Below are 24,023 nucleotides of genomic sequence, written 5' to 3'. Positions count from 1 at the left end.
GCTTGACTTGTCTAGCCTGATTAGATTGCTCTTGCTCAGTCAACTTGGCTCACTCAATCCACTTAGTGCATCTCAGCATCTCACCCTTCCTATACACTCAAATGAATTGGTCCATCTTGACCATCTAACTCATGATTCATGTCTTGTCAAGTCCACTAAGCTCACTTAGACTGTTAGCCAAGCCAGTTGGTGCCAGACTCAGTTCACTCATACTACTCAACAAACACAAGCCTCGTCTAGAATGAAGTAGATCGAGTTTGAAATATCAAAGATAGTGTTTGTCGACAAACTAAGACTATCGACACAAGCTTGCTACACCAACACCAAGCCTTAGCAAGCATAACAAGAGAGAAAAAATAGAACATCCCAGTCCAGAGGAAGAGCAATCAAGATTAAGTACACCAGCAAAAAGAAACTATTAAGTTTGTATGGCATTCGCCTCGACTTAGTGTTCACTCAATCCATCATGGCAACCACATTGGAAGGTAAAACTTTAACTTTGGCGACTAATGAAACTTTAGGAGGCCAGAGACACCATCACAACCTTTTATGCTCAATTCTTTCACAGAAGACATGAGATGATGAGGAAATTTGGTCAGTTTGGGGCATTCATAGAGTTTGATGTGTTGGAGATGAGGAAAGTCGCCAACCTCCACTTCATCCCACACTTCCCAGTTAGGCATACGAACGAATGCCAAGCTTTCTAAAGATGGGAAAGCCTTTACCATAGGGGAGGAGCAGAATTCACGACCGACAATATGCATGCCATCCATTTCTTGTATGCAGAGAATTTTAAGAGAATGCAGTTGTCCGAGAGGTGGAAGGAAATTGCATTTCCTGCATCTACACAGCCATAGTTGGACCGGTTTGGAGAAGGATGAAGTGCCTACCCATTTAGCAAAACTTACACCCGGATAATCGTATATTTGAAGCATTTTAAGATTGGCGTGTGGTCGTAGGTACTCAAGCAGCCTCTTTTCTTTGATAGCATGTTCATCGCCTTTTCCCTCTTTGGAATTGCCATAATATTCTTCATCTTCGCAGTCGTCATGATCTTCTTCAGCTATAGGTCTTGACAACAAAGTCACAATCTTTATCATTATGACCACAACATAGCCTCATAGTCTCAAGCTGATCTTTTGATTTCAGTGGTTTCGAGTTTGGAACATAGGAATTCTGGTTCACATATCTTAAATTCCTAATGGAAAGACAACCTTTGAGTTGTGCCAAAGGATTCAATTCACCTAACTAAGAATGGATATTTCGACTGCTAACACGGAAGTTGGATAGTGTTTGCAAGTTGGTCAGCTCACCAATTCCTTGTGGAAGATAAACACAACTGACATATAGAAGCAGATGACGCAGACTTGTCAAATTTACAATCTGCCTTGGTAGTTCACTGACATAAGTTTTGTTCAGATTCAGAGTTTCTAAGTTGTATAGGTTGCATATGGAATCCGGTAGGCTTTTGACATCGGTTCCTACAAGAGAAAGCCATCGTAGTAAATTGAGGTTACCTATTGAATCTGGTAGCTCTTTTATGTTGCTGTAGCTTAAATCAAGTGCCCATATGTACCTGAGTTTCTTAAAAGATCAGCAAGGGATCCACAAATACTAGCTCTACATAATGGGCCTTGTCCTCTGATAAAAAATGTGTGCAAAGATTTTAGACCCTGAAAAGCTTCAAGGTATACAGGCATATCACTCTCTTTAACATTCTCTGATAAGTGTTGAAACTTTCAATATTTGCTTGGGTCAAACACGTTATCTTCTATTCCAAGGCATTCATCCCGCACAACAAATTGTGCTAGACTCTGAAAAACATCATGCATTGTATAGGTTTCATCAGTTTCCGCATAAATTGGACAATCATCATCTTCAAGATAAACAGCATCATCATAATCCACATATGGCTGCAAAATTGACCTTTTGACTAATCCCTTTTGTAGTTGCTGCCTATTTCCTCGGCTTGCTTGTTACCTCGAGGATGAAGAAGACCTATTCTTGAGGCGGGCTGAAGAAAACCTTGTGACATCCATAATAGGACTATTCTTCCTGGCCGTAAAACTATGTCTTTAGGAAACAAGGACAGGTATGGAAAGCATCTTCTTAGGCCTGTTATGTTCATGTAATCATAGCTTATTTGACGTGCTGGTAAAATCTCATCTTTTCCTTCATCGAATTCCCACATTTCACTTTCTAAGACATCCATCCACATATATTCATCGTCTTTATTCCTTAAAGCATACCCAAGCACCTTCACAGCCAATGGCAATCCTCTGCATTTTTCTACAATCTTCAAACCAATTTCTACAAAAGTATCATGCATGCTTGGATCTCGTCCTTCAAATGCAATTCCCTTGAACAACGACCAGCATACATCAAAAGGCGAGACATTTAGTTTCAAACTATCTCTAGGTGTCTCCATTATTTTAGCAACCGATTCACTCCTAGTAGTTACGATGATTTTACAGACAGTAGTAGAAAGTAAGGGGGTCTTTACTTGCTCCCAAAGAGTAAAATTATCATCCCAAACATCTCTTCATGGTTTTTTCCAGCTCCCTCATCTCTTGTTCTAAATTGCTCTCTGTTGCAGGCGAGGACGACGATGATTCCAAATTGTGTAGCTTCTCCAATGGCCATCTGATGATGAAAGATAGAATGTCCCAGACTGCCATTCTACTCTTTTTCTCTCTTCCTTTTCTCACTTTCTGTCTGCATTCAAGGCAGTCAATAAACTCAGAGGCCACAGTAGAAGCTTTTCTGTTATTCTTTTCCGACGAAGAGGTGGAGGAGCACAAGCAAAGCAGAATATCACATCGTCATCATCAAATTCAGTGATCGCTAAGCTCTACATTATAATTGATTTATAGATAATAGGTAAATGCCAGCAGAAATGATCATTCAAAAGAGATGCTACATCCTGAAAACAAAGATAAAAGCAGTTCATTTAGAGAAGGAAAAAAGAAACAATCAAGAGGATAATAAAGAAAGGAAAAAAATATTAAAGCAAAAAATCAATAGCAAAAGATGAATGAGCAAGCGATCAACATACATTTTTTGCAGGCATTAAATTTGGTCTACCAACTGCTATCGATCCCAACTGAGACAGGGAGAAGAAATATACACCAGAACAAACTTGATGTAGAAAATTAAAAAGACACCTGCTGACGCATGTATGTTTATGTCATTTAACCCTTGGGATCAAACCCTAAATCCTAAAACCAGAAAGAAGATCACGAAACTCTGAAAAGACAAGGAATTGTTTATCTAGATAAGATACCTGAATGTATCAATATAAATTGTTGTACGCTCTAAAAAGGCGATTTGATCCATTACCTAAATGATATGCCTCTCCTATGGATTAGGAAATTGGCGATTTTAAGCAAGAAGAGCAGGGGAAGGAAAAAGGTGATATCTGAATGGGGTAGTCAGAAGACATCGATTGAATTTGAAACAAGGAAAAGAAAACATGAGTTTTTGGTATCAGATGCTTGGCGGCGAGAGAGGGGGCAAAATATCTCAAATACTATTACTTAACTACAGAAGAAGAAATAGTTTACCTGAAGGAGATGAGAGGAAAGGGGATGGAGGTGCAGCTTCTGGACGGAGGAGTGTTTAGCGGAGAAGAGACGGAGGGAGGAGGAAGTGGCGAATGCCAGTCGCGAGACGCAGGCAATCGGCGACGGCCGGCGTATGGGCGAAGGGAAGGACGGCGGCGGATTCAACTGAGTGCTATTAGTTTATTTAATTAAAATTAAATAAGGAAAATTTTTAAAATGTTCCGCGACAGCGTTTAACAGACTGTCAAAATTCGATTCACAGAAGTAAAGGTAATTATCATACGCATCAATCAGAGTAAATCCCCATATTATAAATTGTATATTTTAAATAGGACAAAAATTAAAAGATCACTTTTATAAAAAAATCATCAAATGAATACGATTAACTATTTATAACCATTAATAGCATTATACTACTATTTAGTAGCTGCCATAATTATTTAAAATTAATTTGGCCAACTTAAATTAATTTTAATAAAATATAAATATTTTTGATAAATCAATAAAAAAATATTTTGATATAATAGTGCTTAGGACTCAACATTTTGAAATTCAACTGTATAGCAGTTAGGTAAGTTGTTGCTACAACGGTTTGCATGTGATTTTGAAAATTATTAAAGAATATTGATATAATAATATTGAATACAAACATCAACAACCACCTTTATCCTACTAAATGAATGAGGTGGACAAACTAAAATGTTGAACAATCTGACATAATTTTTAGATATGCTCCTGGATGCCAAACGAAAAATTATGAGGCAAAATGGAAAATGAAGCGAGGCTTCAAATGTCTAGGAGTATGAATTTTTAATTACTATGTTAACTTAAATGGGCTTCTTCCTCATGCTTGGTTTCATCACGGGGCAGATCGGCTTCTATCTTCTCCAGGAATTCAAGCATTGTCTCCATGCTTTTCTCATCTGCGAAAAACCAACAGAATATACCCTTAAGAATTTTGGATTGTATATGTCATTTAATCAAGAACTCAAGCAGGCAAAATGAGGACTGACAGGCTTTTTTGGACATGAAAAATTGGTTGAAACAAAATTGTACAAACATGAAAAGATGGACTCGCCCAATTTGGATGAAAAATGAATGTATTTTTTTTCACGTGTTTGATAAATCTCAGTGGGAAGAGATGCAAAATTATCCAGGGTTTTCAAAAGGGAATGAGATCCATGAGAATCTAACAGTTAATAATGATCCGGAAGCTAAAGTATCTCAAATGGATTGATAGAAAAATCTGAAAGATTAAATTTTAGTCTGATTCAACAAGAAAAATTGAGCACTAGAGGATCAATCGTTGGAAAGATCGTAAAGAGCTGGAACTACAAAGTGATAGGGAAGATGGGGAAGTGAGCAGACTCACCGAGTCTCGGGACCGTGTGGCCCTTCGGATGTCGGATGATGTAAGGATTCACAAAAGACTCCAACAGTGCTTCTCCAGATGCCTTTAAGAAGTCCATGTCACCTGAAAAACAAAGATTTAGTACTTGTCATAGTTCAGTGATACTTGAAACTTTTTGGAGAAATTTTATCAGATTCATAGTTCAACAAATTGATTTGGATCCTAACAAAGTGACCATCTTGGGTTATTTAAATCATTCTACTACCAGTTGGACACCAGGAAAAACACATTTAAGAGATAAACAAACTCACACAAACCATTTCAAGCCAAAATGAATCAGTAAGCTTGGATTTTGTGTATTAATGTGCCCCAAATGGTCCTGTGACCAATTGAAAATGGAACAGAGTGATTTGAATGATTGCATAAAACAATTTGACAAAGCACTGCATCAAAAGAAAATAGACATGAGGGTATTTGTGGAACACGTGTGTGACTTTTCAATTCAACATTGACACACGTTCTGTTCCTTAATTTAAGATCCTAACAAATGTACCAATTCAATTCGACTTCGTTAGCCATCGTCTTCACCGACACTACTGTTAATTGTGAGGGATTGTTACCAGGAGAAGTGCAAATTATGGGGTGGGTTTTAAACTGTACCTAAAAAATGTAGCGACGTGCAGTCCGGCGGAGACGGGTACGCCTTCTTGGCCACCGCCGGGGACTGGAACTTCGCCCCTCCGATCACGACCAAGTACCTCACCTTCGCTACCCTCGTCAACGCCAGACCCTATTGATCAAATCGATAGAAATTAAATATTGTGATCCAGAACCAATCCAAGATGAATTAGTACAAGGATCGGAAGAAATACCCGAGATTGAAGACCCACGAGCGCCGACTAGAGAATCGCGCCCTAAACACCATAAAAACACACTTCGATCAACAAATTTGTTAGTGGATGGTCGGATCAGAGCAGAAAAAATTACCTGGGAGAACCCCATCAGGCCATCGAACGGTCCGTGTTCGATCATCAAGTTCTCAATATACGCGAAGCATTCGTTCAAGTTCCGGTATTCCATGAAACTCTACTTAATATGATCGGAATAAATCAAGGGAAAAAAAAAAGAAACCAAGGAAGGATTTGGGGGAAAAGGGAGAGAAGGAACCTTATCGAACTGAAACCACTCGTAGTAGGGCGGAGGGAAGATCCCGTCAACGTCGGACTTGCCCTCGGCGGGGAAAGGGGCGTCGGGGAAGACGAGATCGAGGCGGGCGGTGACCTCCTCGGGCCACTTCCCCACCACCTGCGTCCGCATGATCTCGCCGCTGGTGCGGAAGCCGTGGAGGCAGAGGAACTTCGGCCTCCGCGGCGCACCGCCGAAGTCGCCGGCAACCTCCGCCGCGAGGCTCCCCATGGCGTATCTGAGGTGAGGACAGACGGAATATTCCCCGATTCCAAGAAGGCTGGGTGCGTGGTCTTCCCGTGGGGGGCGTAGTCCTTTTATAGGAAAAGGTTTGCCGTTGTGATGCCCCGCGGAGTATTGTAACAGCCAAACTATTAGCGAACCCAGGCTGAAGGGAATAAATTATTTGTGGATGACATTGTAACAGCCAAACTAATTACGAGGGACGTTCACCTCCGAGTCTTGGTTAAATTTTATAGTTTGAAATTTAGCTATAGTGTATTATTAAAAAAATTTCTTTTTATAGACAGTGGATTTGAAAATATTGACTATCAAGATTGAATTTTATATAGGTGGTAGAAAAACCTAATTCAATCAAAATTGGGGGGACAAGACAGGGGGCAAGGACAAGACAGGACGGATACAGAAATTAACTTAAGAGAACCATGTGGGAATTTTTTATGTGAGATATGTAAATAAAAAATAATAATAATAAATGTTGTTGAAGGATTAATCATGTGAAAATTTTTAAAAAAATTTCTGAATTTAAATAGAGTGTGTATGAGTCATTTAAAGGGATGGATATATCGAGCGGGAAAGAATGTGTTTAAATAGATATGTATTATTAGGTTTGATTGAGGAGTTGTCTAGGGTTTAATTTCCTTAACCTAAGTGGACTATATAATCGGGCTTCACCCCTCACCCGAACTCATTACCGACCCGATCTTCCTCTCTTCTTCCTCTTTCTCTCTCGCGTGCAGACAACCCGACATCGACGGAGAGCCTTCTCAACCTGCGATCTCAGCTTCATCGCGCCATCGAAGGGAAAGCGTCGCCGGATCTCGACGGTACCAGCCATCTCCAGCTGAGTGGTCGACTCTTCGATCATTCTTGCTCGCGGTCGGCAGCAGCTCGGCGTCTAGGGCACGGCGAGGGAGTTGATTCGCATAGTTCCCTGCCGATCGATCTCCTAATTCCTCCTCCTTGATCTGTTCACTGGAGAGCGATCCGCATCTCCACACCAACTGGATTAGATCGGGCGATACCACTTGGAGTCGACCAATCGAGGTATGCTTCTTCTGGAATCATACAGCTTCAAAGATCTTGTCAGATGGATCTCCATTGTGGCATTCTTTCTGATCTGGATTAGTGGGTGGCATCAGACCAGCTAATTGGTGGATTTCTCCTTTGCCGATCTTTACTTCTCCACTTCTTGTAGCTGTCGAAGTCTCGGTGAAGAGGTGGAGGTTTGTTTGAGGTGAGTAAGGTTCTGTTTGTTAGGTTTCCAGCAAATTCTTTGTTGTACAATTGCTTTCTAGACTGATTCTGAAAATATTTGGTGTAAGGGTTCTTGATAGCAGTAGGTAGGAGTCTTGTTGGCTGTGTGATTCGGAATTTGCTGTCAAAACCTCAAGGTAAACATTTTTCTAGTGTATACTTCTGATTTTCTGATCAGTAAGCTACTTGATTAGAGTTTCTAATGGGTTGTAGGGTTTTGTTTTGCTTAAATTTACTGGTAGGTATTGTTGTATTCCCTGTTGATATTAGATTAGGGATTTTGGATTGGAAACTATAGGTATGGGTAAGGATTTAAAGGTGAATCATATTTGAGCCTAATCCAATTGATTATGGAATATTAGGGTTATTCCATTTTGAACAATTATGAAAGGAGAAGTGATTTTTAATTTAATTAATAGAAGGGGGCATTATCTAGGGTTAGCTGATGCATTAGGGATAGTTATTTATTTTGATACACGATTTATACATCGTAGTATATGTATATACTTTGATACATAATATGATACAAGACCTTGATCGGTGACGAGCCGCGTGACGTGGGTGGTTCTGTTGATATAAGATATATCGAGGCGGGTATTTCTTTCTTGATTCTTATTTAGTTCTTTGAACTTAAAGCATGACTATATTTTTGGATGTTTAGGTTGCTTTACCTTAAATCTGTAAATTTACCTTTTTCTGCTTGTTACTTCTGCTTGATCTTGGAAGTAATCTAGTTTAATTCGATACAGTCTCGACTTTTGTTATCTGAACTCTATAACATATACACATGTAGAGTTTGTATCATAGGGATGTCCAGTTTATTCGGTTAGCATGCTGATTATGTATATTGATGTTGAGTATACACATGATGGGTATGTGTTGTTGGAGTTGCATTATTGATTGATCATTTGCATTGTGATGTATGCATATACGTTTGTTGTGGTTATTGAAGACATTATTGGTTGTTGCATAATCGATGATAGTGTCTATATTGTGATTATTCACATCATGTTCATCATTCATTACATGCTGACGACTATTGTCTCACTTTGTGGTAGAGAGAGTTGTCAGTCATTTTGGTTTAGCGTCGTACACTCAGCCACTCATGGATAGTGGTAGCTGAAGTAGTTGTCACTTGTCCTATCGTGCCACCCGGTCACGAGGCTTGTGATATCCGGCGTTGTGAGCAATCAGGGACCTTGATGTTATGTAGTTAGATAACTACTAGCGAACTGTCCGTCTCGACCACTCTATAGTGGGTTGGAGGGTAGTACAGTTGTCACGGACCCAAGCCTCTTGGCCATACAGAGATCGTGGTGTCTAGAGAGGTGGCGGGGTGACCATGGAGCATGCATGCGCATTTTGCATATGATGCGTGATGTATTTGTGGAGATATATTTGCATACATGTCTAGTAGATATTAGTTACATGTGATTGTGAGGTGTTACACTTGTTTGAGCTATGATTGCTGCATTTGGTTGTCATACTTCATACATGTCATTTATTTTACATGTATATGCTGTCGTATGTATATATTGCACAGGTGTTACGAGTAGATCTGTGGCTAACCCGGTGAGTTTACTGATCATTTTTGTTCCAGCCGTGTGAAAACTTTGAATTAGAGAAAAAAGGGCTTCTTCTACCTCTCTGCACACACCAAAGAGAGCAGACAGGACGTCAATGCCAAAAAGCAGAGGAGGGTGCGTAGGCTCTGCAATGCTCAAGTCAGTATATTAGCCGAGCGGAAATAAGAACAGTAGATGAATGTGAATAGTTGAGCATAATTGAGAAGCTTAATTGAGAGTAACTTAATGTGATTTTTCGTACCTCGCCAACGAAGAAGACTCTTCCTTTATATACCACCTCTCATAACATTTGTAATCATAAGGTATCAGAGAATGTCAAATGTTAGAAGTTATCGAGTAAGGGAATATGTACAACTTGGAAGGCGTCTAGTCACCGTCCGAGGAATCTTCTGTTACTCGTATGCACCCCTTTTGTAAGTTATGTCATTAATGAGACAGTTGAAGAAATATGCTGTCATAAACTGTCGGTTGATGGGAAGTGTAATCATCTTCGAAGAAGGTTCTAGTGAATGCTCATATTACAATAGAAGAAAATTCTCTAACAAAACGGTTGTTATTTTAATAGGTTCTTGTGATTCTCTGACCATGTTGTTTGCTGAGTGTATCTCGACCGAATCTTTAAATCGGACAATTGTATAGTCATCCTTCCCTTAAGTCACTTGGTTATGCACTAGGTGATGTTGAAGATCTACTCTGGAAGTAATATGAAGCTAAGTCCCTTAGGTCTGGTTGATTCTTTAGTCGACTAACCATATATGCGGATACTTGCCTATGAGAAATGAGGAACTGAGTTCACAAAGATTCAATCGGTACTTTAAGTTGATCGCCCATATGATCGAAGACTTGCCTTTAAAGTGAGAACCTTAAATCTGGAAGTCTGACCGAGTTTATAAGGAGAGTTGTTTTACACTTTTATCTTCTGTATGCATAAGAGACGAGCATGCTAAGCTATAAAAATCTGACCGACATTATTATCGACCGACTATATGAAAAAGGGCTGTCATGTGAGGAAAACCATAGAGTTGACCGGTAATAGGATCGACTAATTATACTCTGAAAGACTTATATTGACTGTAAAGCTGGATCCCCATATTCCGACCGACCGTAAGACTGACCGATTCTATAATAAGTCAAATACCCCTTTAAACTTGATCAATTATCAAATAGTCAAATATATAATAGATGTCTTAATACAAGAATAAAGTATTAAGCATGTATCAATACATGTATATATATAAACTCAACATGTATTGATACATGTACTTAAAATTTTAGTTAAAATAGTAATTTGATTAATATTTTTATATGTATATTATAAATTATATAGACTCGTAAAAATTATAGATATTTAAATATAAAAAATAAAAAACCAGGATTAATTTCCTTAATAAGTTTGAGCTTAAAATGATTTTTAAAAATTTATTTACAAGTTTATTGGTGAAGATAATTGAATATAAATATTTTATTTACGGTCCTATTGAATCTCTCCATCTCTACTTGTAAACCTCTTGCAAGAGCTTAAACTTCCTCACTCTGACTCTACTCGCAAAACTCTGCTTTTGCCTCGATCTCGAGCATGGTTCAAGCTCGTCGTCAGCTGCTACTCTTCCTCGTTTCCTAGTTCCTCCATCCTTCGAGCCGCCATTAACGTGCTGCCTTAAGCACCAATTGCAGGCGCTGTACCTCTCCAGCTTGGGGTACAGATTGCTGCAGTATCTGAACTTCAAAGAGGAAAATGACCATCGATTATGATCGAAGAAACAGAGAAGAAGAAAAGACAGGGAGGAGGAACAAATCTTACTGGTGCTGGAGTCGAACTCAGCAGACGCTGCATGGAAAAAGCTGCTCCGAGATGCCCAGATCACCACACATGCAACAGAGAAGCGAGGTAGAAGAAGTATGCATAAGCATGTTCAGTGACTCGATGACAAGATGTCGATGCATTGACAACAGAGAGAGAGAGGTATTTATCAAATGCCTTCGCCGGAATTGGTGGAACTGATTGATTGATTGATTACCGGGCAAGGGACATCAATGTGGTGCATGAGATAAGAAGAGTTGACTCCGCGTCTGAGTCGTCGTCTTCTTCTTCATGGGTCAACGGATAAAGAAAGGAGACGATATGGATGCTTCCAGGAAGAGGAGTCTCAGTCGATCGGTTTCTGCAATCCAAATCAATGTGAATGTGTTGTTGAGATTCGAGAGGAAAAAAAAAAAAGGACTCCGAAGCCTTCAAGAATCTACACGTTTGATGCGATAACGATGAAGGACTCCATCTCGTTGTCACGGTGGAGATCAAAAGAGGTAAAAATTAAGACGGTCAACGCGTAGATGACATCGACCGATCGGACGAAGTATGACCCGATCGGGGAGAAGGCTCCGACCTGCCGTCACCTTCGACACGGAAGTAATCAAACAACCAACGCTCAAGGGAGACAATGTGCAGAAGGCGAGTCGAGTGCCTATCCCGCTCAGCCAGACAACAGAGATTGATATGCAGAGTTCAACTTTAGTTGAGCGACTATTCCGCTCAGCATGACAACATGCTTTGGTCGGGCAGCTACCCCGCTTGGTCGAACAGCGGGCTTCGGTAATAACAAAATGAACCTACGGTCGAACAGACACACACTGAGGAACGACGAAGTTCCTACCAGCCAGACGGGGCAACAAGGAGGTGGAATTCCAGCCGAGCGGCCAACCCGCTCGCCCTAGCAGTACACCTTTGATGATATTCAGTGATATCCTTTTGAGAATTGGTGCCGCCGACACCGGGCATTGACTGCAAGAAGATCGTACGGCCGAAACTTCCACAGTCACTTTAAAGATATGCTCGACCTGTTAAGGTACTGTGCCAGAGACACTTTTCTAACAAGCTTTTTCAAAGAAAACTATGAGAAACATGCTCGCCTTGGGAAGCATGCGCGCGCGGTGTCGGAGCTTTATATAAAGGAAGTCCAAGCATCAGTAGAGGTATGCAATATTCACTGGTTGCGCTACAGTCTGTTGGTACGGAAAGCATCCGATAATCAAACCTAAGTTTTGATAATGGAAAATGGTTCAAAGTTAAGGTTATTTGTGATCTAATGTGTTTGAATGAGTTTGCAGGAAAGTCCTAAGTGTACTTAGACAAAAGTCCTAGCTGCAGTTAGGTAGGTGGAAAACCCTAAGGGGCGGTAACCCTAGGTCCTAGGGGGTGGTAACTCTAGACGGAAAGTCTTGATGGGTCGAGTGCTTCAGACAAATGTCCTAGAGTTGAGGACTCTAGGTGGAAAGTCCTGGTGTCGCGAACCAGGTGAAAGACTGGGTGGGTCGTGGAACGGGCGTCCAGCGGAAAGTCCTGGAGCCTGGGATGCTAAGCAAAAGTCCAATCGGTCTGGAGGACCGGTCTGGCAACAGGTATATTCTCTTGAGTGGAATAGGTGAGGGTGCGTTCCCCGGTGGAAAATCCGTATTTTCAATTGATATTCTTTAATATCTTATCAATCTTTGTTGATGCTTTGTTTCATTGTGTCATTCTTTCTGACATTGGATTTGCCTTTCCTCTTCACTGCCCGTTGCCCTATTCGACAAATACGAACTTCAGAGTCATTCACATCAACACTCGTATCTGGATTTGATATTGAAGTGTTCCCTGCTGATTCATATATCCTTGCCTTCTTGCTAGAGTAATGATCAACTGATTATGGAGTATATTTCTCATACTCTTTGAGAACCCTCTGCACATGCATATACTTGAAGTCCTTGTTGCAACACATTCTCGTCACTCCAATAGCTTTGACGATGAGTATAAAAATTATTCTAGGTTGTAGAAAATTCATTTACCATCGATGCAAACTTATAGTAATGTAATTTTAGTCGCTGATAGCTTCTCGTCATATTTCCAGAGGGTCGATGCTTATTGTAGTAATCAACTATACGTTTCCAAAAAACGTGATCCTTCTAGCCATTACTAATGACTGCGTCGGTGCTGATAGATACCCATGACTTCGTAAGCCCCACGTCTTCATCGAGAGGCCAAAATCTTCATTTCGAATAATCTTTCTCCGATTCAACTTCACGCTCTTCTTGTGATGAGTGTGGTAACCACTTAGTTGCTGGAATAGATGATGGCATTATAAGTTCTTTGACGTTGATAGATGGGTCGATAGTAGCCCTTGTTGATTCATTCGAAAGCATGACTTGAGGTGGAGAAAATACCTAAGGCAGAGAAGACATCCTAAATTGGTTGCCCATCACTGACCAATATTGGGGTGAATACATACCAAATAGAGATGGGGCGGTGTTACTCAGATTCGTTAAAAGTTTTTAAGAATTTTGGGAAATTTACAGGATATTGTGGAACATATGAAATATTTTGAAAATTTGGAAGGTATTGTGTGTGAAAGACAAATTCAGTATATTGAAAATTTAGAGGTATGCGAGTATTTTTAGAAGATGTATTTTCTTTCACATTTGAAGAATTCAACAGATTTGTAAAAGAAGTATTGAAATTTTCATCTATCTCGAATACAAATAGAGAATGAAAGATAGAAAGAAGTAGGGAGTGAAGAGAATGATAAGATGGATGAAAAAAAATAAAAGATTGGAGATGTATATTTTTTTAAATAAAAAATTAAACTTTTACCATTGAACAAGACATATTTCTGGTTTTTAAAAAAAAACTTTAAAAAAATCATTTTAATAAATAAAAAAATGAAATCGAGGGAGCTCCCTCCCTCCCACTATGGGAGAGCTCCCTCCCCATTGCCACGTTGGTAATGGGAGCGCCGATGCCTTTAAGGAGCCACTCCATCAATCTTTTTAATTAAAATGATTTTTTAAAAAAACACAAACATGTCGGTGTTCAACAATAAAAATTTAATTTTTTATTTAAAAAATATATAAATACATCTCCAATCTCTTATTTTTTCATTCATTTTATCATTCTGTACTTTTTCTTTCTTCCTTTTATTTTCTATTTGTATTTGAGATGGATGAAAATTATAATTTACAAATATTTTGAATTCTTTAAATATGGAAGAAAATACATCTTCTCAAATTACTCGCATATCTCCAAATTTTTAGTATACTCATTTTTTCTCACATACGATACCCTCCAAAATTTTAAAATATTTCATATGTTCCACAATATCTTTCAAAATTTTCAAATTCCCAAAGTTTTCAAAAATTTTTGATGAATCCGAGTAACACTGTCTGAGCTCCATTTGGTATGTATCCACCTCAAAGATTGGCCAACCGCAGCCTGCCTTCTCTGCCTTACATATTTTCTCCTTCTCAACCATTAGTCATGCTTTCGAATGAATCAAGAAGGGCTACTGTCGACCCATCTATCAGCGACAAAGAACCTATAACGCCATCATCTATTCCAGCAACTTAGTAACCACCACACTCATCACAAGAGTGTAAAGTTGAATCAGAGAAAGATGATTCGAAATGAAGATTTTGGTCTCCTAATGAAGTCGTGGTCCTTGCGAAGTCATGGACAACTATCAGCATTGACGCAGTCATTGGTAATGACTAGAAGGAATACATATAGTTGATTACTACAAGCATTAGCCCGCTAGAAATATGACGAGAAGTTATTAGTGGCTAAAATCACATTAAAATAAGTTTACGTCGATGGTAAATGAATTTTGTGCAACCTACAATAATTTTTATACTCATCGTCAAAGCGATTAGAGTGACGAGAATGTGTTGGAGAATGTACCGAATATGTGGAAACCAACAACAATAACAAGGACTTCAAGTATATGCATATATGGAGGTTCTTAGAGAGTATGAGTAATATACTCCACAATCAGTTGATCATTACTCTAGCAGGAAGGCAAGGACATTCGAATCAAGAGGAACACTTTAACATCAAATCCAAATATGAGTGTTGATGTGGATGACTCTGAAATCAACATTCATTCGATAGGGCAAAAGACAACATAGAAGAAGGGCAAATCCAAAGTAGGGCGACATAATGAAACAAAGCATCGACAAAGATTGACAAGCTATTAAAGAATATTAAATGCAAAAAATGGCTTTGCGGGAAATTGAGATCTTTCATAAGAATTATGAAAGATACTAGTGAGATGACACTAGGACAACTTCATATGCATGAGAAAATGGTCGACAAAATTAAACAGAGACGTGACCTAGTGTAGATGCGTCTAAGTTTATTTTTATATATTATTATAATTTATGTCTTTTTATTTTATGTATTATAATATTTATATATTTTTTATTATTAATGTTATTCCATGTTAGCAATTTATGGATTTAAATTTTATAAAAATTTAATTATATATAATATAAAATATAAAGAAGACATGAGAAATAATATATATAATGAAAAAATGTGAGACCCATAAAAGAGTTGTTACGAGGTTTTTTTGTTTTTTTTACTACAGTTGAGAGATGTGTGAGATTTTTTATTTTTGATGTGATACTGATGTGGCATCAAGGGAGCTCTTGGAGAGCTCCACGACAATGGATGCCTTGGAACCAAACCACTTTAACAATAGTCATATAATCTTGCATGGAGCTCATTTGAGTGCTAAAATTCATGTCCAATGCAAATTTGATGACGCTTATAACTTGTATCATTCTGCATTTTAATTCCCTTATTTTTTCAGATGACCCAATAAAATTTTAAGATATTCATTTTTTTAGTCGAATTCTCAACCTATTGTTTAACATTGTAATCACATATATGCGTTGCATTTCTCTTCATAGTTCTATCTATGTCGTTTCCCATAGCCGATAATGATATATAACTTTTTTGCAGAGTTGTCTTTTTTTTTTTTTTTAATTGTTATTTTAGGATTCAAGTTTAAGAACTTCTTAAGTTGCTTGTATCTGCTGAAAATGCTCAGTGTCCTATTTAAAGTCAGATGTCAGCAAAAGCGAGGAAGGTCACTGGAAGAGGTGAACAGACAGTTGCTCATTATGCTTTCCATCCACTGGAGGATGATGCAATAATCAAACATAGGCTTCTAACTCGAACAACAACCACTCGAGGTGAACCACCACTGAAGAAGCTGCAGAAAAAGTTTGTCGCCTTTGCACATGAAGTTGAAAAAGATGGAGATAATGCCGAGGACTTGGAGAAGGCTTACAAGGTCTTCTTACAAGAGATTATTACATTCGAATTACCACTTCTGAAAAGCAAAGCTGTAGTTGATGCCAATCTCCGAGAGAAGGAAAGTTTCAATGAGTTACAAACTGAAATCCAGCGGCAAATAGTCCAAGCCCAGGCTGATATAGAGGATCTTAAGAAACAACTCGAGCTAAGCAAAATTGAGAGGCAGCACAAGGAAGAGTGTGAAGTCATTCGGAAACTGATTGCCTCACAGCCCCCCAGGTCTGAAACACAGAAACTTATATCTGATCTTGAGACAGAAATTGCTGCTTTGGAGGCGGAGAATCTTTCCTGTGCGAAGACGCTGGATCTTAGGAAGAAACAATTAACTCTTCTACTCCATGTGGTGAGTGTTTATCCAAATTTACAATCTTAGATACTACTTTCCTTTTGCCTCGAAAAGTCTACCTCTTTTTCCACATGTTTCTTAGATTGCTTAGCTACTCTTTCTTGAGTTTAACATCACGATAGATTTGTCACATGTTTGTGGAAATTGAGTTCTTTTGGTATCGTTGAGATATAACTTATGATGCTCGATGCACTTTGGTGCATATGAGCGATGAGTTCCCATTACTGCCTTTTGTTCCATGGTCGAGTTATAATGTCCATCTTTTGAACTCGACTTCAATGCAGGTTGACGAATTGCAGAACACAATTGAAGATGAACAGAAGAGTCCAGTAGATGAGCTGCAAGCAGCTATTGAAGAGCATAAGATGAATGTGGAAGAAGACAGTGGCCCTGGATCTGAAGCTATGGCTGTTGATTAATTTATGAAATGTTAAGTTTCGACATCTATTTTCCCACCTTTTGTTTGGATTATGAAACTAGTAGAACAATGTTTTGCTATGCAATTTTCTTCCTTGGCAAGAGAAAATGGTAAAAAACATATCATAGTATTCGATGTAAATAGATAAACTATATTAGTATCAATTGAACATTCACAAGTTTAACCAGGCTTGAATTTATGAGTTAAAAAATTTTAGGGAAAAAAATAAAGGACGCTCCTTTTTTTTCAAATTGTCAAAAGGGTCATTCTATTTGGATTTTTTATTAAAAGGACATCCTATCCATTGTAAAGTGATGCAATTACTTTTTATTGTATTGTTTTCATTATTATTTTCAGCCTAAATTTGAAACTGAGGATACATTATAACAGTTATGAATGATAGTAATTATAATTTTGTATTTGTTATATAATTATAGCAATTATAATTTCATAACTATTATAATTGAACTGTTACATAGTTGTGTAGCAATTATTGTTTCTTAATTGTTATAATTTGAATTGTAAGTGAACAGAGTTGAATCTACATTGTTAATTAAGATTGACTATGTGAATCAAAGTGAGATTTTCCTCTATATTTTGCACCCAAATAAACACACCATTAAAATTAAAAAAAAATAAAGGTGAAAAAATTATAATGAACCGAATCAAATATATAAGGTAGAGTGATAGGGAAAAATATTTGTAATTGATATGATTTCATAACTGTTACCATCATCCAATTGTTTAAAAATTAGATGGGAGATTTAGACGGAAAATAATAATACTCAATAATACTAGAAGACAATTAAATAATTGTATAGGGCCGAGGATACTTTGATGATTTAGAAAAAACACCTTCTTAATTTCTACCCAAAAATTTATGAACATCAATGTTGGTCTAGTTGGTGTGCTCAAGTTCAACTTGGCAATGTTGGTCTAGTTGGTGTGCTCAAGTTCAACTTGGCAAAACTACAAAATTTTAAAAATCAGAGTTTGTCATTGTACTCCAAAGATCAACTGTTACTATCAGGATCAGCACACCCATTTCTAAAATTCTACCACAATAATTATATAATAATTATTATAAAAGTTAAATGTTTTTTCTATTAATTATTTTGCTCCTCTTATTGATCTCGTATTACTCAAATATCAACAGAGGTTTTCTTCTTTACATTAAAATAAGATAAAGTTTATAGACAAGTAAATCAGTGTGCATCTTTCAACCGTTAACCAGCACAAAAAGTTTACACCAAAACACTGGTCATCAGACCCTACACTTTGCCTGCAATGAACTGTCCAACAAAATCTGAAGGCAAACTTAGTGTAACAAAAAAAGGGGAGTTAAGAGTAAGCTAGTTCACAAAATTATCAAAAAACTACAGAACAGGCTGCAAATTAAACTTCATTTGCTCAGAATGGGGATCCAAGTGGAGCAATGAGTCCAAGAGTCTGCATCACTTTAGTTTTTCTTGAACTGACAATATCCAGTGCTGCTTCTGTTTCAGAAAACTTTGCCTGCAATATCAAGGGAAAAAAAACTGAATATGAAGTTGAAAAGTGGTGTAGAAGTTTAAGAACATGGTAAAAAAATAGGGCAAATTGTTGACAACAGGCCCTATCAGTGAAGCTATTCAATGTTCTCAAAAACAAGGATGTTAAGGCTCCAGAATCCTGCATTGACGGGAGTTTCGTGTTTCGTGTGCCAGGCTGTCCTTTAACCAGTTTATCCAGTTTTCAAAACATTTCTTCTGTATGAAACATGCTCAAATCTAGCTTCCCTAGCAGCCATTGTTTCAAACCACTTGAAGAATGACATTCTAGATCAAAATTACGCATTTATGCTAATCATCTGGATTAATTTTAGCACAATTTTAAAACAATATATTGTTCATAAAATATCCTTTTCTGATAATCAAGTCAAACCACTTGAAGAACAGTATGTTATATCAAAATTGTGCAAACATTCACCAATAAACTTAAGTCATCAAGTTTAATTTTGGCACAACTTTGATATGCAATTATTGTTCATAAAATACAATTTTCTGGCAATTAAACTAAACCACTTAAAGAATGTTATTTTATATCAAATTTGTGCAAAAATTTCACCACTACAGTACATTGCTATCATCTGGATTAATTTTAGCACAATTTGAATACAAAATAGTGTTCATCAAATTGTTTAGATTTAAAATTGTCAATTTCATACTTTTGACATCCTGTCCTCATATTCAGTGTACTAGTATTATCTAGGTCAATTTTGGCACAAGTTTGACATAAAAGAGAGTCACCAAACAAATAGCTTGATGGTGAAGAATATTTTGGTACTATGAATGGAAGGAAGACTTCAAATTGTAACCATATTGGAAATTTGCACAAAAATATACTCACAGATGCGGGGGTCTCCAGTTTTGGGTCTTTATCATCTTCATGCTTTTGATTTTGTAAACCATTTTGTTTCGCCACAGATATAGGGCTCTCCAATTTGGGGTCTTTAACTTCTTCATGCTTTTGTTTTCTTAAACCATTTCGCTTTATGGTTTTGCCTCCGGTGGCACCGGATTCTATCCTCTTCCTTGCATATTGGTTTCCAGGTTTAACATGCTTCATCAGTTCATTTTGATGTACTTCTTTCCCATCCTCTTGTAAACTCTGTTCTTGAGGTCCACTTTGCTTAGTCCTTTTATAAAAGAGATTCTTACTCACTCCTTTTTCTTCCGAATGTAGTTGTTGCAACTCATGTTTCTCTTCCTTAATTTCATCGTGATTCCTTTTTCTGAGAGTGTATTTCCTCACAATTTCAGGTTTAGTAACTTTATCTCCTGAAACACCATTTTTGACTTGTTTTCCAGTTGAAGCTTCATTGAGAAAATTTTGCTGTGCCTGTTCCCAGTCCATCTGCCTCAATTGCTTAGAATCAAGATGCTTCATGTCCTCAACATCAAAAGGTCTTGTTTCCACTTCATCTATCACAATGACATCTCCATACTGACAAGTTCCTAGGTTTTGGTACTCCAAGTGTTCTGCTTTGTTCCTTTCTATTATGCCTACCTTACTGGCATTCCGCATTGAACGCCTCCTCATTGAACGTCTTAAAGAATGTAATTTTATGCTTTTGGATCCAGAAGTACCATCAGAGTCAGTCTTGCTGATATGTTGGTTTTCAGGGATACCTTGCTTTATATATTTCGCATCATCTTTCTCCTCTAGCTTTGAGCTGCCTCTGTCTGGTGTTTTGTAAAGCATGTATTCAAAATATCCGAAAGTAGTATAGTATTAAGCTTCATTCATAACTACGAGTTTTATAATATCCTTCTAACACACTCAATATCCAAAAGAAAAAAAAAAAAATCAGATACAGAAAGTATACGAAATACTGATACAAGAAGTGATCTTAACTAGGTGATAAATAGATCAATTTGACTCATATAGGGCTTGGGAGAACCACATAGGCCTATTTTGCTTCTAGGAGAAAACTAAGTCGTTTAATTGTCTACCGACTAAATCCTTAGGATGACTTAAGAAAGATTTTCTACTGCTGTTTTGCAATAAAATGTTATAAGTGTCTCTTGTATCCTTCTGTATTGAAGAATGAATATGACAAAGTCAACAAATTAATAACATCATGAATTGTAGGTTAAATGAAATGTGGAGAAGAAATAGAAAAGAGAAGGCAAGAGGATAATACCCACTGCAACACTGATTACGATAATAGAAGTATGAAAAAACACAACAGTAATACCACACAATGACACCAATGAAAACATTATTAGTCAATATAATAAAAAAGATTTAATTAATTTAAATATCACTGTGATATAGTCTTGCATTGCATTGAGGGCAATGGAAGAATATAATTTATGTCGCTGACCTTAAAGAGTTGGGAGGAACAATATTGATAACGATCAAGGAATTCATTGCTAGATATGTTAGCATTGAAAATCCTCCTCACTGATCATGAATAGGAGAAACATTCGGTTCATCTATAAATTCTTTAAAACTTGCAGGAATGTGATTATGTACATTTATGAATATGAATAACAGGAGATAAAATCTGGATTAACCTAAACTACTTAACTACTACCTAAAATCTGAAAGATAAAACGTAGATTAGGTGCACCTTTGCAAGAAGAGGATATTGTCATCTAAATATCTATCCAAATAGGACAAGTTTATAGCACCAAAGCAAGTTTACAGGAAAACAGAAAATGGCATGTTTATCGTCCTATCTTAAACAGGACAAAGTGAAAATTTTGATTAACCTCTAAAATGACGACCTGTTTTCTTAGTTTTCCCCCTTGAGGATATTTGAGAAAGTTCCTGTCACATCAGAAAAGAATAATGAACTCATCTCTTTCAAAGATTATTTGAGAAATTAAGGATGCACAAATGACCTCTACCATATCCAATGATCTTCTGAACACTTCCTCTGAAGAAACATTATCTTGCTTGACAATCTGGAAGTCATTCACAAGACAAAGTCGTTCATTTTTTTTTTTCAGTAAATATGCTAACTAAGCAATCAATCAGCACAACGAGAGAAAAAAAAAAGCCAAATGCCATTGCTGAACTCACTTTTTCAAACGCCATATTGCATTTCAAAGGGTCCACATACAAACTGAGCAAATGAATAAATAATCAATGACACCTGAAGATCAATGAGATAGCAAGAAAGAAGCAGAAACTCACTATTCATAACTTCCATATAAGCGAACAAGGATTTCATCCTTTGATTTCTTTTTGGGTCCAGAACCAACACTTTTCTCATCAACAACCTTTAAAGTAGAAGTGCAATGACAAAAAGACTGTTATGCCAGTACTTAAAATCTATCAAGCTACAATCATGTACTTAGGAAACAAGAATCAACAAAGAAGATCTAGCTTCTTTGAAATTTCTTCAAGAAATAAAATTCAGAGGCACGCAACAGGTTACCATTTAGAAAATGTCTTGGCAAAAGGTTATCTTACAAGCTACCGATTCAACATTTCCTATTTCTGTTTTTCTCCAGCATTATATTGCTATTCTATTTTATTGTATGCATTTTGTCCCGCCATTGCCACTTCATAATTGAACCTAAAACAGGAAAATTAATCTTAAACTACTATATGACTGATTGCAATATTTTCAGAGATATGATGGCAAGATAGGTGTTGTGAGATGTTGAATGGTAAGGCATTACATGTGTCTATGACAAGGGCTAGTGCTAATGTGGAAACCACGCTCAAGCAATTTGAAAGAACACATGTGTGCACACATACACAAGAGAAAAACACAAAGGTAGGCAATGTCGGATTGTTTTCTTGGTTCTCATCGGTAACTAACCTATAATTTACCCAACAATGAATTATTACCTGAACTATGAGAAGCCAAACTTTATTTGGCCTGACCAAAAATAAAGGTTTATCAAATCTGAGAACATAGAAGCTGCAATATCTGTAATTAATATAAGGAAATAAATCTTAGGGGTTTCCACATGTTTTAGCAGTGATTCAGGACCTACTAATAAGTAATAATTGGATTAAAAATTCATTTCATATTAAAACCTGATATGCAAAAATACCTGAGCAGGCCACCATATGTGGTTCTTGATTTTTGTCCATGCAATATCCCCTGGAACAAATTCTTGCTGAATTTGATGATCCCGAGAGGCTACCAGACCATTGCTCATACAACTTTCAGTACTTTTAAAAGCTTTTCCTCTCATTATACCTTCACCCAAGTAGGGAAGGATGAACCTAAGTGCAATTCAAGATGCTAAACAATTTAACTGCATATCCTATCTTTAGATTTTAACCAAAGAGATAAAAGACTGATACAAATAGCTAACAACAGACCATTGCATAAACAACAACCTGACCTGAGCCATGAGGAACATCATGCATGGAAGATTATTGAAGGACAAAATGTCCCTAATGTCACAAGTAGGGAAGGATGAACCTAAGTGCAATTCAAGATGCTAAACAATTTAACTGCATATCCTATCTTTAGATTTTAACCAAAGAGATAAAAGAACTGATACAAATAGCTAACAACAGACCATTGCATAAACAACAGCCTGACCTGAGCCATAAGGAACATCATGCGTGGAAGATTATTGAAGGACAAAATGTCGTAACGTCACATTCTAAGAGAACTTTATGAAATAAGCAGGCCTTAAGAATTTGATAAGTCACCTTTTCAGGACCAAGAGACAGATGATAGAAGGAGTACTCAATGCAGAATCATATATGATACAAATGGATTGACAGACTTGGATCCTAACTTCACCAGACAAAGTACATTATGTTCATTAAAGAATGATCCAACTAGGCGCTAGTTCGATAGAGTCTGACAGTGAACAAAGGCGTGAACGATTTTCCAAAAGACTCATGAATTTCTGCAGCTTATCTCGCAAACTTAGAGGATTTCCACTTGCCGTTATCCTTGGAGATCTGTTTTCAGCATCTTACAATATCAATTTAGCCCTAGGAGTTGAAATCTAAAACTGAAGCTTAATAATCTCTTCGAGTTCCTTTAACGGCTTCCCTTGTTAGATACGAGAGGAAGAAGGAGAAGTGACAGAAAAGAAGTATAAAATTGTGAGTTTTCCTCTCCCTCCTCCCAACCCTCCATCCAAGTGCTAGTACGAACGATCACAAGCCGAAAAGAAGAGAACAAAGCAAAAAAGAACAGTAGCCACAAACAGCATCAAGAAGAACACACAGAGAGTGATGATGAACGGCGATACCCTGAATCCGCCACCTGAGGACTGCGTCGAAGTCGTCGCCCACTCTCTCTCTCACTCTCTCTGGTGGCTTTCGAGAACGGAGAGGAGCGCGCTCCCCCCTTTCTCTCTGAACGAAGACTGCAGATGGCGGACGGATTCCCGAAATGGCATGTGTCCCACTATTTCTTCAATCAGCTGTTGATGCTAAAACACGCAACACCATTTTTTCAGCTTATACGTGTCA

General features: G+C 37.6%; 4 protein-coding genes across 7 annotated transcripts; 1 reads left to right on the top strand and 3 right to left on the bottom strand.

Annotated features, from left to right (window-relative positions):
* Positions 1–506: 506 nt before the first annotated feature.
* On the bottom strand, positions 507–5,032 carry LOC122019592 (putative disease resistance protein At3g14460). The gene is made up of 9 exons (XM_042577045.1): positions 4,936–5,032; positions 4,414–4,486; positions 3,564–3,735; positions 2,537–2,643; positions 1,981–2,450; positions 1,762–1,876; positions 1,577–1,641; positions 1,276–1,481; positions 507–1,091 (listed from the first exon to the last, which is right to left on the bottom strand). Exons 1-9 carry the CDS (start codon positions 5,030–5,032, stop codon positions 507–509), a joined length of 1,890 nt encoding a protein of 629 aa, XP_042432979.1.
* Positions 4,163–6,383, bottom strand: LOC122020702 (esterase FUS5-like). Its single transcript, XM_042578711.1, has 6 exons — positions 6,082–6,383; positions 5,902–6,000; positions 5,787–5,828; positions 5,575–5,704; positions 4,936–5,037; positions 4,163–4,486 (listed from the first exon to the last, which is right to left on the bottom strand). The coding sequence occupies exons 1-3, from the start codon at positions 6,328–6,330 to the stop codon at positions 5,814–5,816; spliced, it is 363 nt and encodes a 120-aa protein (XP_042434645.1). The 5' UTR covers positions 6,331–6,383; the 3' UTR covers positions 4,163–4,486; positions 4,936–5,037; positions 5,575–5,704; positions 5,787–5,813.
* A 637-nt stretch (positions 6,384–7,020) lies between these two features.
* LOC122020043 (THO complex subunit 7A-like) lies at positions 7,021–17,195 on the top strand. Of its 4 annotated transcripts, none has more exons than XM_042577758.1 (5): positions 7,021–7,386; positions 7,482–7,576; positions 7,665–7,733; positions 16,061–16,654; positions 16,942–17,195. In XM_042577758.1, the coding sequence occupies exons 4-5, from the start codon at positions 16,061–16,063 to the stop codon at positions 17,074–17,076; spliced, it is 729 nt and encodes a 242-aa protein (XP_042433692.1). In that variant the 5' UTR covers positions 7,021–7,386; positions 7,482–7,576; positions 7,665–7,733; the 3' UTR covers positions 17,077–17,195. The 4 variants fall into 4 exon arrangements, with proteins under 4 accessions (XP_042433692.1, XP_042433693.1, XP_042433691.1 ...); XM_042577759.1 differs by having other exon boundaries at positions 16,057–16,654; XM_042577757.1 differs by having other exon boundaries at positions 16,043–16,654.
* A 1,105-nt stretch (positions 17,196–18,300) lies between these two features.
* LOC122020169 lies at positions 18,301–23,953 on the bottom strand. Its single transcript, XM_042577959.1, has 8 exons — positions 23,801–23,953; positions 22,634–22,808; positions 21,762–21,847; positions 21,648–21,690; positions 21,467–21,529; positions 21,335–21,392; positions 19,464–20,299; positions 18,301–18,590 (listed from the first exon to the last, which is right to left on the bottom strand). The coding sequence occupies exons 2-8, from the start codon at positions 22,775–22,777 to the stop codon at positions 18,486–18,488; spliced, it is 1,335 nt and encodes a 444-aa protein (XP_042433893.1). The 5' UTR covers positions 22,778–22,808; positions 23,801–23,953; the 3' UTR covers positions 18,301–18,485.
* Between the last annotated feature and the right edge of the window lie 70 nt (positions 23,954–24,023).

This window comes from Zingiber officinale, chromosome 9A (genome assembly GCF_018446385.1).
Source record: "Zingiber officinale cultivar Zhangliang chromosome 9A, Zo_v1.1, whole genome shotgun sequence".
Taxonomy (NCBI): Eukaryota; Viridiplantae; Streptophyta; class Magnoliopsida; order Zingiberales; family Zingiberaceae; genus Zingiber; species Zingiber officinale.
Note: the sequence above shows the minus strand (reverse complement) of the source record. Positions and strands in the feature narration are given on the sequence as shown.